Below are 18776 nucleotides of genomic sequence, written 5' to 3'. Positions count from 1 at the left end.
AGCAATCTCATGTGACTTAGAGCCCAGTTTGACACAGCTGATGAACAACTGGGTTACATGTGACGTCTGAAGGGTTAACATCGTTTTTATTCAGATTCTTGTGTACGTCACTGACTAAACGAATAGAAGGCCCTTGCATCAGTCGTTGACATCTTTATCGAGGGCCGGGCAGCTGCATGCTGCACGGCACGTATGATATCAGTGACCTGGCCTTCAACCCAAATAATCACACGGTAAAGCTGTCGTCTTTTCAGTATGCACCCTTGTTCACATTGATCCGCCTGTTCGTGATTATTCTCGGTTATGTGGCTTTCTTCTGCATAGTTATGGCAGTTCAAGGCATGCTCATCGACACGGAGAAGGTGAAAATTCCGTCTAGTGAAAAACTATACGAGCTTGATCCATATTTAAAAGATCACGACAAGGAACTCAGGCGGAGGTAAACACTGCACATTTCATGTTTTGGAGCCTAACATGTATAATGTGTTTTATTGTGGCTAGGCTATTGATAACGGGAGTACGTATCATTACAATGCTAGGCCTTGGCTAGGCCTAAGTTATACCACCGTGCGATTCTACCTCCATCACACTAAACTTCGGAATTACATGAGATTGCACAATCGATCATTCTTCAGTGTACAGTTAGACCTCGAGAGAGTCTAAGTCTAAAACAACATGTCACAGGCAAAGTAGCCTACAGTATATGATTGATGTATTGGACTCCTGGCAAGAAAGGGCCAAATGCCAAGCCTGTTTAGGTTTTCGAACAATGTAATATCACTGACGCTGAAATAGGCCAGATGCCCAGTCAGTCTCAAGCAACATATAGTTGACCAACGAATACCTTTAGGATGTTCAGCTGTTGCTTCTTGGCTCTGCCGAAGTCCGAAGCCTTGTTTAATTTTTGTATTCACTTTAAAGCCAATGTCAGTCACTACTGCGTAGCATAAATCTCTTGCTCTAATCAGCCAAATACTGTTTGGAATTTATATTGCTATCAGCTGCGCACTACGTACCCGTTCAGTAAGCATACACAATAGGCTTATACACAAGATTTTCCAAAGCTCCAGAGAATAGGAGGTGGCAAATACATCCTCTCATCTCGAGATCTAACTGTACACTGCAGCTTGATGGATTGTAAGATTTGTGTGATGTCGGTAGAATCCACTTCAACTTAGGTCTAGTTTAATTTGAGGGTTACATGCCGACTGAATACAAAACTTTAGTTGATGCTTGCGACTTTTTGTTGTTGGCAGTACTGTTTGTCCATTGGGTATATATTGCCCAATCTTAATGTGATGCTGTACGTTCTGATTAAATTAATTGAGGTTACAGGGCCATTACTGGGTATTAAAGCCAGTAAAGTAATTGAAAGCCCATAATAGAAGACGTAAAAGAGGACGGTGTTACAACGGCCAGCAGACGGATTTGTTAGCCATGAGAACTTTATAGCTCTCACATCTCAAACTCGATTGTTTTGCTCAAATATGAAGTCAATTGTTACGTCTAAAATTATATCATAATGGTTTAGAGAGATTCAAGATACAAGTTCTTCTAACAGTGGTTAGACGGCGTGTGTGCGGAAGCAACACTAAAGATATATAGCTTAAACTGAAGGGGTGCTCCACATCAAAACAATAGGGACCACTGTTTTAGTGAGTAATACTGTATGACAGATAAACAATAGAGTCCACTGTGCAACACGCATAGATACAGGCAATTTGTCGGGTCACAGGTCAGATATAAACTTGTTACGGGGAGAGCTCATGATTCATGAATATGGATTATGCCACCTTCCCTCACATTATGCACAAATTTTCTGTGACTTAATGTATTGTATTTGTTTAATTCAGTTCAATGTTGTTCACCATACTTTCCAGAGTTAGGACATTTTTAAGTTGTATGTAACATTATTGCAATGTACAACACACACATATGTCTGATCAGTTGTGTTCTCTAACCACACAGCAACCAATGAAATAGTTATCTATGCTTTTTGACAACATGAGCTTGAGATTCACTTTTGTTTGGGCAGGTTATATTATCTGACTAGCTATATACAGTAATGTGAGTGAAGTATTGTATATTCAAGTTATATGTGGTAGTCGCATCAAATAGATTGTTTCGTTGATCCAAGTCGTCCAATCAAACCACATATTATACATAGGAACCTGTATACCTACCACATTGACTGCCCACTGCTGTGCGAGTCCATTTCAACACGGTCTCTGTGTACATGCTGTTAATGAATACATAATGTATTAAAAATACACTTGCATTTGATCGGGTTATGCAGCTACCATTGACTACTGTAACAGTAATGCAAAAAAATAAATGAATAAAAGAAGCCTACAGTAGTGGTTTTAACTTTACAGGGTAAAACAGTTGTTATGCAATGTGCTAATCTATTTTCATAATTTTTTTTGATGAAATTCTCAGTGATTATTGAAGAAATTTCCCAATCCTTATAAAATAATATAAAAAAAAATGATGTTGTTGATAACAGTGCCTGATATTTCATCAATAATCAATGTGAGAACTTTATTTGTATGCAAACTTGCAGCTTCAAATTTATAGGTTGCAACCTGTTAGTACATATGCTAGCTGATGGTCATTAAGTGATTTTAGTCCAAAATGATTCCAAATTTTCACATATATGGGCAGGGTAAAGCGGTAACGGAGGGACATTTGACTGTTTTCCTTACACATTTTGTCTCTCTTTGCATAAGTTTGAGGGAGTATGTTGCAATTTCTTGTGTGCCCTATCTAGACAGGTACTGTACTGTAGTTGCTTGCTTCATACCCATAAAATTAATACTTGTGGCTGTTACTGTAGGAAAAATATGGCATGAAAAACATCATGGTAACGGAGGGACACCAAATGAACACGTGTTTTCACACTTTTTTTTGAAGATGTCAAATTCACTGTTCTTAAGTTGCACTGACCATGTAACTTATATCAGGTGTTTTGGCTGGTACATTGCTTCACATACACCAAGGAAAAATTAGATGAACAGGCATCAATTGTCAAATCTACAGTTGATTTTGTACAGTAACGGAGGGACAATTCCGATGGTAACGGAGGGACACAAAATGTTCAGTGTTGTTTAGTGTAGCCTTTTGCCTGTTTTTGCTGCTTCAGATTCAATATTTTTATTGCTATTGGACTAAAAGTTATATTACTCTTAGGGAAACAAGGATAAGAACATTAAACCAACAGCTATGTTTACCAAAACATTAGCAATTTCAGTGGTTAATAAAAATGTAAGAAAAAAGAAAAAAATAGTAAGAAATTGATTAAAAGAACAAGTTTAAACAGAACAGTCTCATCATTTAGCACTCTCTAACTGCATTATTAGCTACTGTTTGGGGGATGGGAGGGGGGGGGGTGGCTAGTGCAGTTCAAAGTAAGTCAGTAAATGACATATTTACAGTACTTAGACAGTTCACAGGTACTGTACTGTACCGTGTGCAGAAATTTCATTACAGTAGTATGCCAGCCACATTTTGTCTTCCAAATACTACTAGTACTTTGTAGAAACCAATTGGTGCAGTAATTGATAATGGGCTTAAAAGTGAAATGCTGAAGTAACTTCTAACTTTAATGATGAAACCATAATAATGCAGTGGTATTAAAACAATTTAACAACAATAAATAAGACAAAAACATTTTGAGACATAACATGATACAGTTACAGTAGCTACTGTACTGCAGAAAGGTTCAGTATGCCTGAATGTAATATTTGTGGATTAACTTCCTGCGATATTGATAAAACTCAAAACAAAACAACAATATCATAAGAATAAAAACCAATATTCCAATCACAACTATGCTTTGAACATGTCTGCAACTACAGTATTCTAGTACTTTCTTTTAATCCTAATCAACAAATTTTGATTTTGCTCTTGCTGAAGAAAAGTGGCTTTGGAAGCTCTTGCAAATGGAAGAAAATGTCCTTGATTCTCACAGCTGAAATATTGCTCACAGTTTTGAACTGGTTGGCATCAGCAGTGTATGAATGATAACGTCCATTCTGTACCTTCCAGCTGGTGTTTTTGGTGTGGTTTTTTCTAAATCAAAATTAGCTTTTCTTGACTCCATGACTTCACATTCTGAGGAATTAATTAATGCTATTCAAGCTGTTGTTCTCTTCACATTAACAGGAAGTCAAGAATTCCATTCTTAGAACACAACAAGTAGCAAGCAACCTCCCAGGAATATGTGCACAGGAGCAGTAAACAATTGTCCCTCCGTTACTGGTAACGGAGGGACACTAGTTCACTTTTTCTTTGCTCATAAAAAGAAGCTAACACCTTGGTTTAACATTTCTTGAGTGGAGAATCCTAAGAAAGTGTTTTATACAAATTATGAAATTTTTCCAGCATTGAATGACTGAGAAATAAAAAAAAAATGTGTTTCTTTGGTAACGGAGGGACAGGTAACGGAGGGACAAATCAGGTAATTAGCATTTTCTGCTAATTGACAAATTACAGACATTGAAGGAAAATTATTCCTGTGGTATGCATAATATTGACCATGACTACTAGGTTGTGTATGTCATCTTTCTAAGTCATCTTTGTACTAGGAAAAATTTGGTTTTAAAAATATCACCAGAATTTGGCATAACACAAACTGTGCAAATTGGCATGTGCTATATATGTCTAGATAACTTTTTATTAAATTATTATATTTTTGTTCTGCAAGCACATGTAGTGGTAAAATATAACTCTTTAACTATCTAGCCATACCACATTTGACCATGTTCTGTACATTTCAATTTCAAGCCAAATGTTACATTTCCCTTGACCCTGCCCATAAACAGTACTACTTGATTTAACTTGCAATACTTAGAAATGTACTTGAAATATCTAGGGCTAGATCAGGACACCTCGGATGTTAGTAGTTCTTGGACAGTTTCGCTAATATGACAACTAAGATGGGATATGAAGTCATTTTCTTGAATACACTACCATCAATATGGCTGCTAATTTCTTTGTGCTAATTTTCTTTTGCTCTATAGTTACAACTTACTTTCACCAGTTGTTAAAGCAACAGGTGCCACCTAAAGGTCTAGATTGTGCGTACCAAAGGGCTTGCCATGAAACTTTTGTTGGAATGTTTGTTCTAAGACCTGTAATCGTTGATACTTTGTTGCTGTTCACATTTATGTTAAAAAAAGGCAGAAAGGTTTTGATTTTGATTTCTAAATATTACAGGTATGGCTGCTTCGAACAGTTGCTGGACAAAATCGAAAAAGACCACGGTGGTCTCGATGCCTTCAGTCAAAGCTATCGTGAATGGGGATTAAAGAGGACGCCGGACGGCGGGATCAAATGCAAAGAGTGGTTGCCGGGGGCTAGAGCAGTGTATCTCAAAGGAGACTTTAGTAAGTCTAAAATTAAAAGACATGCTTGCTTGCTTTCTATCAGTCATGATCATTCTTATCTTTGTGGCTTACGCACAGCTTCTTTAAAAAATTATGTTTGATTTAGATTTTGTATTTTGTATTTGCCTATGGCTGTATTCAATGTCGAAATCCCATTTCATAACTGGTTAGAACGCTTGTTGACGGTAATCAGATGTCATTTCAACTATTAATGATCAACTAAATGTGGTTAATATGAAAATTAATGGTCTGGGCAATGATACATCGAGAACCGGTCAATTTCATTGAAGACTCATTCGGTGACCTTCACCTGGTGGAAACAGCTCTAGAGGAGATTGTCTTAGTTTGATCAATATCTTAATTTGAGTAATGCTTGGTCACATTTTCAGCCGACTAAAATGACAGAATTCCTTCATTTGGTGAAAATGACTAAGATCTAAATTGCATTAAAGTTTGATTTAAGATTACAATCTCAGAGGATGACTTTGGGCACAAACTTAATAATTTTGATAATTGCTGTAGACTGTTAAGAAAACACTGCTGTCACAGTCCAAGTTGTATGTGTCATTCCGCCTCAAATCAAACAATTTTCTGAAAAGTTCCCAGGTGACCCTCTCAGATTTAGATGAAATTTCACAAGAATGATAGAGTATGTCCCAAATGAACACATGCAAAAAATTAAAATCATACTCCATGTCGTTTTCGAGATATGGCCCGTTGAAATTTGGTCGAAATGACCATTTTGCACTTGCTCGATTCGCGAAAAGTGACTTTTGTGATATTTTCCGACTTTGGAAGCTCATAATTCAGTCTTTGTACCAGGTAGAGAGCTCAAATTTGGTATTCTATCAATTTAACTTTTTCTCCTTTATTTTTCTGGTTATGATCACCCAAAGTAGGCACTTTATTCTGCCAAAAATGTTTCTTGTGATTTTTAGGGTACCCTGTGCCCACACGAGGGGTCACATGAATCCTATATTCCTTGGGTATTATCTATGGTTGCATGTCTATACCCATAAGCAAACATAAGCTCACAAATGCATTAATTAAGAAATGGCATAGGCTCAAAGTTGGCTCCAGCCAGAAAAAGGTCAAAAAGAGGGCTCCCTTCTTGACCCTGGGGTGAAGTTTCATCAAGTTCTGAGAGGGTCACCTTGGGACCACTGGTTGATTTGACACGGAATGACCCATATTACACTTTTTACTTTACAAGAGTGCTCACCCTTGCATGACATTCAGCACCATTTGTCCTTTGACAAATTTGTACAGGTGATAGTTAACATGTCATTAGAGGCCTTAAAAGAATATATTTCCCCATTGAGTTGTGTGTTGTATCTCAGGAACTGACCTAATTGTCTCAACATATACGGTACAGAGAACTAACCCGCACAGCTGATGATAACAGCGGGGACTTCTTAAAATAGTCTACAGAAGCAAAATACGGTAATATGTCATCCCGGTGAAGTCAGTAATTTCATTACCTTCAGATTTTTCGGTTTGTAATTAATTTAGAGAAATCTACAGAACTGCTCTGGTTGTCCTGCTTGAAGAAGACAGGTGTGACATCACAGCCACACATTATGTTTCACTCTAGATATGATTTGGGCCGTGGATTGAGTATTTAGGAGATTGAATGTATCTAGCGTAAAGTACACATTCGTTCTCAGCGTTAGGGACCTTTGTAGATTATTGCAAGTTCAAATATGAATAAAGAGGACAATCCTAAACATAGCTAGTTGGATACAACAAAGCTTGAAAGCTCTAGGGTAGATATTTAATCTGTGAAGGTCCATGTTTTCTGAAAGGATTTGTAATCATATTTTGTCGCCACTGTACATTTAGGGTCTTAATAGTAACTACATACTGTAGCTCTAATATATTATGAATTGTAATGTGAACATTTAACAGTGTTGTACCTCTAGAGCCTACATATACAGTACAGTAGTACTGTAGCTATGTACAGTAGCCTGATTTGTTCGTACATGGTAATAACTGTTCCATGAAGTTGTTAAGACACACTCATGGCTGAGCACTAATTATCGACTACCTGGTTTGTTGATGATAGTGATGATGACAATGTTGTTCATGATGAGGAAGGTGTTAACGACGACACCGATGACAATGTTTATGATGATGGTGATGATGTTAATGATGACAATGTTAATGATAACAATGATGATACCACAATAATAATGATGACAACGACGACGATGGTTATGATGATGATGATGATGTTGATGATGACTATGTTGATGATAATGATGATGATGACGATGTTGATGATAATGATGATGTAGATGATGACGATGTTGTTCATGATGATGATGGTTATGATGATGATGATGTTGATCACAATGTAAATGATGATGATATAAATGATGACAATGTTGTTCATGATGACGATGATGGTTACGATGATGATGATGTTGATGATAATGAGGTTGTTGATCATGACTATGTTGATCATTATGATGATGATGACGATGTTGATGATAATGATGATGATGTAAACTATGATGACGATGTTGTTCATTATGATGATTATGGTTATGATGATGATGTTGATGACGATGTTAGTGATAATTATAATGATGTTGACGATGTTGCTGATGTTGAAGCTGACGAATGTCATTTTATTTATCATGTTTTCATGGTTCATTTTACAGATGGGTGGAAGGCTGATGAGTATGCATTCAACAGTGCTGGTTATGGATGTTGGGAGATCAAATTACCACCAAAAAAAGATGGCACCTCACCTATCCCTCATAAATCTATTGTGAAGGTAAGGAAACATTTCATATGGTACAATATCTATATAGAAACAAAAACCTCATGTGTTCTTTTGAGGTCAGTTCTATATTTTTCAGTGTGATTTATAAGTTAAATCATGTATTGTATAAAGGACTATTTTGCTATGGTCATTGAGCATTGTGGTCAAGTGGTTAGGGAAGGGCAGGTCCAAGCTATTTGCACTGTGACGTACGGGACATTTCAGAGACTTAAATGTGTCTAAAAGTTATAAAAAATCTATTTTCCAGAAACTTTTTCAGGTTTTCATATTTGTTATTGCTGCTACTTTATTACAAACTCATGAAGATTTCCTACACTTGCTTTAATTAGGTCCCATCTTAATTAATGTACAGTGTGACGTACGGGACCAGAGAATTTTGTGTTTTTTTTGCTAAAGAGCAATGCTGAAATCCGTCTGAAATTAGGAGGGCAGTGATCAAGCTGTTATAACTAGTGAATAGCCTAACCTTCCAAGGGCTAAGCTGTAACATATTAGAAAAAAATATGAAGCCATTCCAGTTCAGTGATTACACAAATGAAAATTGTCCTGTGACGTATGGGACATGTGACGTACGGGACAATTTGTCCAAATAGAATTGACTATGAAAACTCATATTTTTATTCCTGAATATACCATAACAAGCTGATTTCTACATAAAAACATTAATTTGGATATGCCAGAACAATGTCATTGGTAATTTAATGCCATATTTCCTTCTTTCGGGGATCGAAAAGAGCAGTGACTGTACTTGTGAGATCATTCCACTACATAAAACATGGAATGCGTAAAGTATAAATCTACTCTACACATTCATCCAATACTCATAACATCAATTTTAGCTTTGTTGGACCACAAATGATTCAAGATGCAAGTTTTGGTGCAAAACTGTTTTGGTATATACTGTACAACACTGTATCACACTCCCCACTATTGACCCTCAAGTTTAAATATGATCCATCCCATTCAAAACATACCAAAATGTCCACAGTAACATCCACATAATGTCCATATATATGAAACTAGTACAACAAAGAAAACTCTATAGACCTATTACTGGTTACCAGACCAAATACTCATAACATCAATTCTAGCTTTGTTAGACCACAAATGATTCAAGATGCAAAGTTTTGATGCAAAACTGTTGTGGTATATATACTGTACAACACTGTATCATACTCCCCACTATTGACCCTGAAGTTGAAATATGATCCATCATATTCATTACATACCAAAATGTCCACAGTAACATCCACATAATGTCCATCTATGAAACTAGTACAACAAAGAAAACTCTATAGACCTAATACTGGTTACCAGACCAAATACTCATCATAACATCAATTCTAGCTTTGTTAGACCACAAATGATTCAAGATGCAAGTTTCGGTGCAAAACTGTTTCCAGTATATACTGTACAACACTGTATCATACTCCCCACTATTGACCCTGAAGTTGAAATATGATCCATATCCCATTCAAAACATACCAAAATGTCCGAGGTAACGTCCACGTAATGTCCATCTATGAAACTAGTACAACAAAGAAAACTCTACAGACCTAATACTGGTTACCAGACCAAATACTCATAACATCAATTCTAGCTTTGTTAGACCACAAATGATTCAAGATGCAAAGTTTTGATGCAAAAGTGTTTCGGTATATTGTATACTGTACAACACTGTATCATACTCCCCACTATTAACCCTGAAGTTGAAATATGATCCATCCCATTCAAAACATATCAAAATGTCCACAGTAACGTCAATGTAATATCCATCTATGAAACTAGTACAACAAAGAAAACTCTATAGACCTAATACTGATTATTGAACAAACTCATGAGTGATTGTCCTCTGCAAAAATTGGGCGAGCAAAACTCTACACTTGTAACTAAAAATCTCAATGTCCACTATCTAAGTTCAGGACACAAGAACATTGTTGCACAGTCATGATAGTCACACTTCACAATAGGCCTACGAAATGTTGAAATGCAAACTCAACATTCTCATTCAACGTCAATGTTGAATAGCATTGTAGATGATTCTGTATCCCACACACACACACACAATTGACTTCCCGATAGTATATTGAACAACACCTGGGCTGTTGGTGGTCATCAGTCAATGGTTTATTTGAAGCCATGTTGTGCTCTTCAGGCATGCAGGGATTATAAGTTGCAACTACCATCTTTCAACAAAATAAATTGCTAAGCATTGGAAGGTTTCCAGTAGAGGTCCCCATTGGAGCCCATGCATGTTTATTATGCATAAATACAGGGTTTCCCCCACACTATGTCCCGTACGTCACATTTTGTCCCGTACGTCACATGTTTAATTTTGATAATTAGATTTGCTGTGAATATTTTTTCAATTTTTTGGGGATGGATTTTGTTGAACAATGTTCTTAATTAGAACTTTACAGAATATCACCCAAAAAAAATTGTTCGTCCATATCAAAACTTGAAAAAAAGTGCTGAAAATTGTGACGTACGGGACATCAGTATTTGGACACTAGCTAATTAGCATATTTAATTGATGAACCCCAAACATAATATGTCAAAATTATTGGAAGGAAGGGTGTATCATGTCCCACATAACTTATATTCAATAAGTTCATATTGCTGGCAGGGAAATAGGATTCCAAATGTCCCGTACGTCACACTGCAACTTGAATTTATGCAAATTAGCTGGCTGTAATTGTTCGAATAGGCAAAAAAAATTTAAAAAATTATGAAAATCTGAAACTTCAATAATTCAGCTTTAACATGACACCACATTTAGGGTGCTTCAGTAAAGTTTGAAATTTGGCTTCTAGGGATACAATAGCTTGGACCTGCCCGGAAGTGGACTGGTAATCTAAGGATTACAGGTTCAAGCCCTGGCCAGATCACTGCGATGTGTCCTTGGGCAAGGCACTTTATCTCCATTGCCTCTCTTCACCTGGGTGTTTAAATGGGGACTTCCGAGGTAACTTGTAAAATATAGTTGTGTGCGCAGGTTTGTGGCTGCACCCTATGGGAAGTCCCCCGGGGGACACAGGGTTGTGGTGCACTGTGGTGCCCCAGGAGAGATTGATTGAATTGCGCACACTTTGGTGTGAAGGTGTGACAAGTAACCAATGACCAAGGCTTGTTAGCGCCTTTGAACAATTTCTGTTGATTTTGGGGCTATATAAATGTCTTCTGATTGATTAATTGATTGATTATAAAGGACTATTTGCTTTGAGAGGAATGTCAGTAATATAAAGTTGGACCGCCTGAGTATATAAACAGTTCATGTATCTTGGACGGAGCTTACGGTAAGAGCGAGATGAATGACGTGGGGAGTGCAGTGTTTCATCAAAAATTTGCCAAAAGACAGCAGCAAATTGTCTCACTCTTGTACAATACTTTTAAAGTCATACATCTCCAAGATAGCACTACTGTACAACAGCCTGTCGGTTATATTAATCTTCAAAGTTTAGAGTGGATTTAACAGAGCCTAGAAAGGGCAAAGAATCTTGCTTAAATTATAATAAACATTTTAGTTAATCTCAGCTATTTGATAAAACGGTTGTAACTACTGGTAAATCTGTTCATATCTCTCAGTTATCTGTCGTGGCCAGCGATGGTTCAACCGTGGAGAGGATTCTTCCGCGTTGCTTCTACACGTACCAGGATATGGACACCTTCCTCTTCCAGAGTTTGTTCTGGGATCCACCCGCCGAGGAGAAGTACCAGTTTAGGCATCCTCGGCCAGAGAGTTTCCGATCTCTCCGTATCTACGAAGCCCATGTCGGCATCGCATCGTGGGAAGGGAAAGTCTCAAGTTATGACCACTTCACGGATCATGTTCTTCCACGGATTAAGAAACAGGGCTACAATGCTGTTCAGTTGATGGCCATAATGGAGCATGCATATTATGCTAGTTTTGGATATCAAGTGACTAGCTTCTTTGCACCCTCGAGGTTAGTAGGAAACGTCCTTCCTGTTGTTCCCTTTGTGATTGTGCTGTAGTATGAAGCTTTACAGTGAGCCTGTCTAGGAAAATGCTCTTTTCTTAACAAATTCTCTTTGATAACCATTACAATAAGTGAAATGCTGGAGTAAGTCTACTAGAATACTGAAAGCTGTTCCAGACATTCTTAGAGTGACGAAGCAATGCAATACAATCTTTGATCTTTCATGTTCTTATCTTTCATGTACCTTCTTATATTTTCAAGTCGTTATGGCACCCCCGAAGAGTTGAAGAGGCTTATTGACACGGCTCACAGTCTTGGGATGAAAGTCCTATTGGATATTGTGCACAGTCACGCGGCGAAGAACGTACTGGATGGACTCAACCAGTTTGACGGCACAGATGCCTGCTTCTTTCACTCGGGAAGTAGAGGGCAGCATTCTCTTTGGGATAGCCGACTATTTGACTACAACAGGTAGGGTAGCGTTTCCTCTGCAGAGGTACAAAGGTAGAAACAATAAGGTTTAGAATAATGTTTGTTGCCAACAATAATCTCAGGATATTGTTATGTATTTTTCCTTATAAATTCCTCGGTAAATTTATACTGGAATAAAGAAATGAAAAAAATGTCAGCATTCTCTCATACAGTGGACATACAGGGTTAGTATTGTCTAGCCTCCTATGGCAGTCCAAATGGCCAATAATTCGATATTCCAGGTTAAGCAGCCAAATATCTAATTATTGTCCATTTGGCTTGCCATAGCCTCCTATACAGAAACAATCCAAAGTCATGATCTCCATGGTAACAACATGTCTGCAGGTTGTAATGATATTTGTACATTTGCAGATATTTTTGATTCAGTGAGATGCGAACAGTTTTTCTTGCTGTCACATAATCATTCCAAAGCTTTCAAAATGCAGAGAAATGCATTGTCTCTTTCTAAAGTACCAAAAATAATACATTGCAGTTTACTTCAAACAGTCAACAGATTGTTTTTGTCTAGTCACAAAGACAGCTATTCTTAAGAGTATATCATCTATTTAATCCTTATCATGCTTTTGTGTACTACTAGTAGCATGTAATGAATGGCACAGGCCTGCTCTCTGAACCAGTGAATCAATTAAGTGTGTAAAATATAGTATAACAGTGCAGTATACTTTATGCATGTATATGCAGGTATCTTGCATGTCGGCCAATATGTTACAGTATGTACGTACTGCTACTCTTTAGGTAGTGAACGTAAACTTATCACATACGTACGTAATAAATATTACATACGTACGTACGTAGTATTATTACGTAAGTAGGTGATAAAATTATTTTCCCCATGTCCTCTCTAGAGCTTCGTAGTTATGTTGATGTTGTTATGAAACACACACAACTTGATGAGACAAGAAGTGAGAATGAGCTTCTATTTCCATTTATTCTACAGCTGGGAAGTACTGCGGTTCCTCCTCTCCAATCTGAGGTATTGGTTAGATGAATACATGTTTGACGGTTTTCGCTTTGATGGAGTTACCTCTATGATTTACCACCACCATGGCATAGGTAAGATTCGGATATATGTGTAGGCAACAGTTTAGATCTGTGTACTAGTTACCTCCTATGATTTACCATCACCATGGTATAGGTAAGATTCGGATATGTGTGTAGGCAACAGTTTAGATCTGTGTACTAGTTACCTCCTATGATTTACCATCACCATGGCATAGGTAAGATTCAGATATATGTGTCTAGGTTACGGTCTAGATCTGTGTACTATTTACCTCCTATGATTTACCATCACCATGGTACAAAGGTAAGATTCAGATATATGTGTCTAGGCAACAGTTTAGATCTGTGTACTAGTTACCTCTATGATTTACAACCGCCATGGCATAGGTAAGATTCGGATATATGTGTAGGTAACAGTTTAGATCTGTGTACTAGTTACCTCTATGATTTACAACCGTCATGGTATAGTAAGAATAGGATGACGTAGTTACCTCAGAATTAGTCACTAACATTGTGTACTAGGTAACAGTTAGTGGATGTACTAGTAACCTCTATAATACAACAGTGGTCATGGGAAAGTTTGATATTAGTTACCTCTGACGTACCACCAACATAAGTCAAGAGTTAAATATATATATTAGTTATCTCTGATATACCACAATATCATTGCAAAGGTTACAGATCGTGTATGTACCAGTTACCTCTATGATGTACAACAATCATGATATTTTAACATGTATCATGTGCATTAATATCCTCTGAGTTAGCACCATGATTGTGAAGGTAACATTTAGGGTATGAGCTGGTTACTTAGAACTATTATTTTAAACCATCATGGTATAGTGAGATATTAGTCATCTGTGATATAAAAACAACATGCTATAGGTCCAGAGGTAAATATATCATAAGTTACATCTAATTCACCACCACCATCATTGTAGAAGAAACATAGCGTGTACGTACTAGTTACCTCTATGACTTACCACCAATATATGATGTAGGTAATAGTAGGTATTTGCATTATTACACTGTGACAAATGTGATGGGGATACAATATATAAAGCATGGCTTGGTGATGTATAGATATAGGTACACTGTGACTTATGTGATGGGGATACAATATATAAAGCATGGCTTGGTGATGTATATAGGTACACTGTGACTTATGTGATGGGGATACAATATATAAAGCATGGCTTGGTGATATATAGATATAGGTACACTGTGACTTGTGTGATGGGAATACAATATAAAGAATGGCTTGGTGATGTATAGATATAGGTACACTGTGACTTATGTGATGGGGATACAATATATAAAGCATGGCTTGGTGATGTATAGATATAGGTACACTGTGACTTATGTGATGGAGATACAATATATAAAGCATGGCTTGGTGATGTATAGATATAGGTACACTGTGACTTGTGTGATGGGAATACAATATAAAGAATGGCTTGGTGATGTATAGATATAGGTACACTGTGACTTATGTGATGGGGATACAATATATAAAGCATGGCTTGGTGATATATAGATATAGGTACACTGTGACTTGTGTGATGGGAATACAATATAAAGAATGGCTTGGTGATGTATAGATATAGGTACACTGTGACTTATGTGATGGGGATACAATATATAAAGCATGGCTTGGTGATGTATAGATATAGGTGCACTGTGACTTATGTGATTGAGATACAATATATAAAGCATGGCTTGGTGTATAGATATAGGTACACTGTGACTTATGTGATGGGGATACAATATATAAAGCATGGCTTGGTGATGTATAGATATAGGTACACTGTGACTTGTGTGATGGGAATACAATATAAAGAATGGCTTGGTGTATAGATAGGTACACTGTGACTTATGTGATGGAGATACAATATATAAAGCATGGCTTGGTGATGTATAGATATAGGTACACTGTGACTTGTGTGATGGAGATACAATATATAAAGCATGGCTTGGTGATGTATAGATATAGGTACACTGTGACTTGTGTGATGGGAATACAATATAAAGAATGGCTTGGTGATGTATAGATATAGGTACACTGTGACTTATGTGATGGGGATACAATATATAAAGCATGGCTTGGTGATATATAGATATAGGTACACTGTGACTTATGTGATTGAGATACAATATATAAAGCATGGCTTGGTGATGTATAGATATCGGTACACTGTGACTTATGAGATGGGGATACAATATAAAGCATGGCTTGGTGATGTATAGATATAGGTACACTGTGACTTGTGTGATGGGGATACAATATATAAAGCATGGCTTGGTGATGTATAGATATCGGTACACTGTGACTTATGAGATGGGGATACAATATAAAGCATGGCTTGGTGAGATATAAGTACACTGTGACTTATGTAATGGGAATACAATATAATGCATGGCTTGGTGATGTATAGATATAGGTACACTGTGACTTATGTGATGGAGATACAATATATAAAGCATGGCTTGGTGATGTATAGATATAAGTACACTGTGACTTATGTAATGGGAATACAATATAATGCATGGCTTGGTGATGTATAGATATAGGTACACTGTGACTTATGTGATGGGAACACAATATATAAAGCATGGCTTGGTGATGTATAGATATAGGTACACTGTGACTTATGTAATGGGAATACAATATAATGCATGGCTTGGTGATGTATATAGGTACACTGTGACTTATGTGATGGGGATACAATATATAAAGCATGGCTTGGTGTGATGTATAGATATATACAGTAGGTACACTGTGACTTATGTGATGGGGATACTGATACAATATATAAAGCACGGCTTGGTGATGTATAGATATAGGTACACTGTGACTTATGTGATGGGAATACAATATATAAAGCATGGCTTGGTGATGTATAGATATAGGTGCACTGTGACTTATGTGATGGAGATACAATATATAAAGCATGGCTTGGTGATGTATAGATATAGGTACCATGTGACTTATGTGATGGGGATACAATCTATAAAGCATGGCTTGGTGATGTATAGATAAAGGTACACTGTGACTTGTGTGATAGGGATACAATCTATAAAGCATTGCTTGGTGATGTATAGATATAGGTACACTGTGACTTATGTGATGGGGATACAATATATAAAGCATGGCTTGGTGATGTATAGATAAAGGTACACTGTGACTTGTGTGATAGGGATACAATCTATAAAGCATTGCTTGGTGATGTATAGATATAGGTACCATGTGACTTATGTGATGGGGATACAATATATAAAGCATGGCTTGGTATGTATAGATATAGGTACACTGTGACTTGTGTGATAGGGATACAATATATAAAGCATGGCTTGGTGATGTATAGATATAGGTACACTGTGACTTATGTGATGGGAATACAATCTATAAAGCATGGCTTGGTGATGTATAGATAAAGGTACACTGTGACTTGTGTGATAGGGATACAATCTATAAAGCATGGCTTGGTATGTATAGATATAGGTACACTGTGACTTGTGTGATAGGGATACAATATATAAAGCATGGCTTGGTGATGTATAGATATAGGTACACTGTGACTTATTTGATGGGCATACAATATAAAGGATGGCTTGGTGATGTTTAGATATCGGTACTGGTAGTTGTATGCTATCTCTGAAAGGAAGAGATATGTTTAAAACTTAACTTGCCTTTGTGAATGATATCTATTCATGTGGCTAAACAGTTTTTGATGTATTGTGTGCTAGATTAGTTTCTGATAGCTTGTGGTTATTGTAGTGTCATGCTGTTCATCTTTTTGTGACAATGTTTCTGTTTGCAGTTTTGTATGCTGGTGTAAACTGAGAAAGGTAATCTGAATCAAACGTTGTCAGCATTATTAAAGCTATGACTCTGTTTGAGCTAGATTCATCAATCTCAAACATTTATAAACTTGGAACCTTCCTTTAATAGTTTGTATTCTGGGTTTACTGCAGCTTACTTCACCCTTGTTATTATAGAGTATCTGTTTTACATGGAAATGTAATTTGCCTGCTTAGAACTTGGTTGCAATCAATTGTCGTACACAAGCCAACTTTCCTACTGATAGCATGACCGTGCAGAGTTGAAAAAAAAAACGTTTTGATTTGTTAAAGAAGAAGTCTTGTGGCTGCTTACAAAAAGCATTCTTCTCTTCCAGGAACTGGTTTCAGTGGTGGATATCATGAATATTTTGGATTGTCTGTGGACACAGAAGCCTTGACGTACCTCGCCTTAGCGAATCACATGATTCACAAAGTCCTGCCTACTGCAATCACCATCGCTGAGGTAAGTCTGATGTCAACATTTCTGTTATCTTTGTTAGCGATGTTGATGTAAGACTACCGTAAGCCCCTCGCTTGCAGTAACACTGGTTGGGAATCGACACGGATCCATTTTCAAGAAAGCCCCACGTAAGAGTTTGTTGAGAAAGAGTCAAGTTTAGTATGCCAAAGGATATCAAAATCGATCAAAGTATCTTGTTGCTTTTCAAGGTTTACTCTTGATTCATACACTTTTACAAAGTGGACAGATAGGGAATTCCAAATCTGCTGGTAGTATTTCCATTTACTATGGAGACAAAGTCCTTCTGTGAAACTCACAATTTCCTGTGATTGTTTAAACCCTTTCCAGAGTACTACACATGGATGTGCCCACGCTCAAAATTACCGCCCAGCACTGTCTTAAAAATTGTGAATCCCGCAAAGCACTATTTTCATCTAAAATCCTGACATTCCTAACAATATATTCAAGGTAAATTGGGCCTAGCCTATGCCAAAATCTCATAATGCATCAGTTACGCATGCAAGAAACACTACTTACAGCTCTCGGTCGGTCCCTTGTAAAATCTCTTTGAAACAAACTAATAACTTTTACCAGGTACGTAATATATTTCACTAAAAAAATTAAAAAAGGTAAATTGTCAGCAAAACTAGTACTTGAGTATGTGCTTAAGAAGCTACACAAGTGCCAGCATTTGGCATCTGAGCACCATCAAAAATCGATACCCCCTCCCCTTAGACCCCTCCCCCAGGACGGTGATCAGTTTACCCGGCAGTCAGGAAATCCTGGGCACATTCCTGGTACTACAGCTACAGTTACCAGCTGAAGACTTGCCAATCAGGCTGTCTAGAAGTAAAATAAAAATAGAT

General features: G+C 37.1%; 1 protein-coding gene across 1 annotated transcript in view; it reads left to right on the top strand.

Moving 5' to 3' along the window:
* Positions 1-239: 239 nt before the first annotated feature.
* Positions 240-18776, top strand: part of LOC139982791 (1,4-alpha-glucan-branching enzyme-like) — a 32758-nt gene continuing 14221 nt past the window's right edge. The window contains exons 1-7 of the mRNA XM_071995889.1: positions 240-439; positions 5218-5387; positions 8054-8169; positions 11764-12122; positions 12378-12587; positions 13546-13661; positions 17786-17913. Coding sequence (XP_071851990.1) covers positions 327-439; positions 5218-5387; positions 8054-8169; positions 11764-12122; positions 12378-12587; positions 13546-13661; positions 17786-17913 — 1212 coding nt within the window. The 5' untranslated portion in view covers positions 240-326. The remainder of the gene's footprint in view (positions 440-5217; positions 5388-8053; positions 8170-11763; positions 12123-12377; positions 12588-13545; positions 13662-17785; positions 17914-18776) is intronic.

This window comes from Apostichopus japonicus, chromosome 16 (genome assembly GCF_037975245.1).
Source record: "Apostichopus japonicus isolate 1M-3 chromosome 16, ASM3797524v1, whole genome shotgun sequence".
Taxonomy (NCBI): Eukaryota; Metazoa; Echinodermata; class Holothuroidea; order Aspidochirotida; family Stichopodidae; genus Apostichopus; species Apostichopus japonicus.
This window is presented reverse-complemented; position numbering and strand designations above follow the sequence as displayed.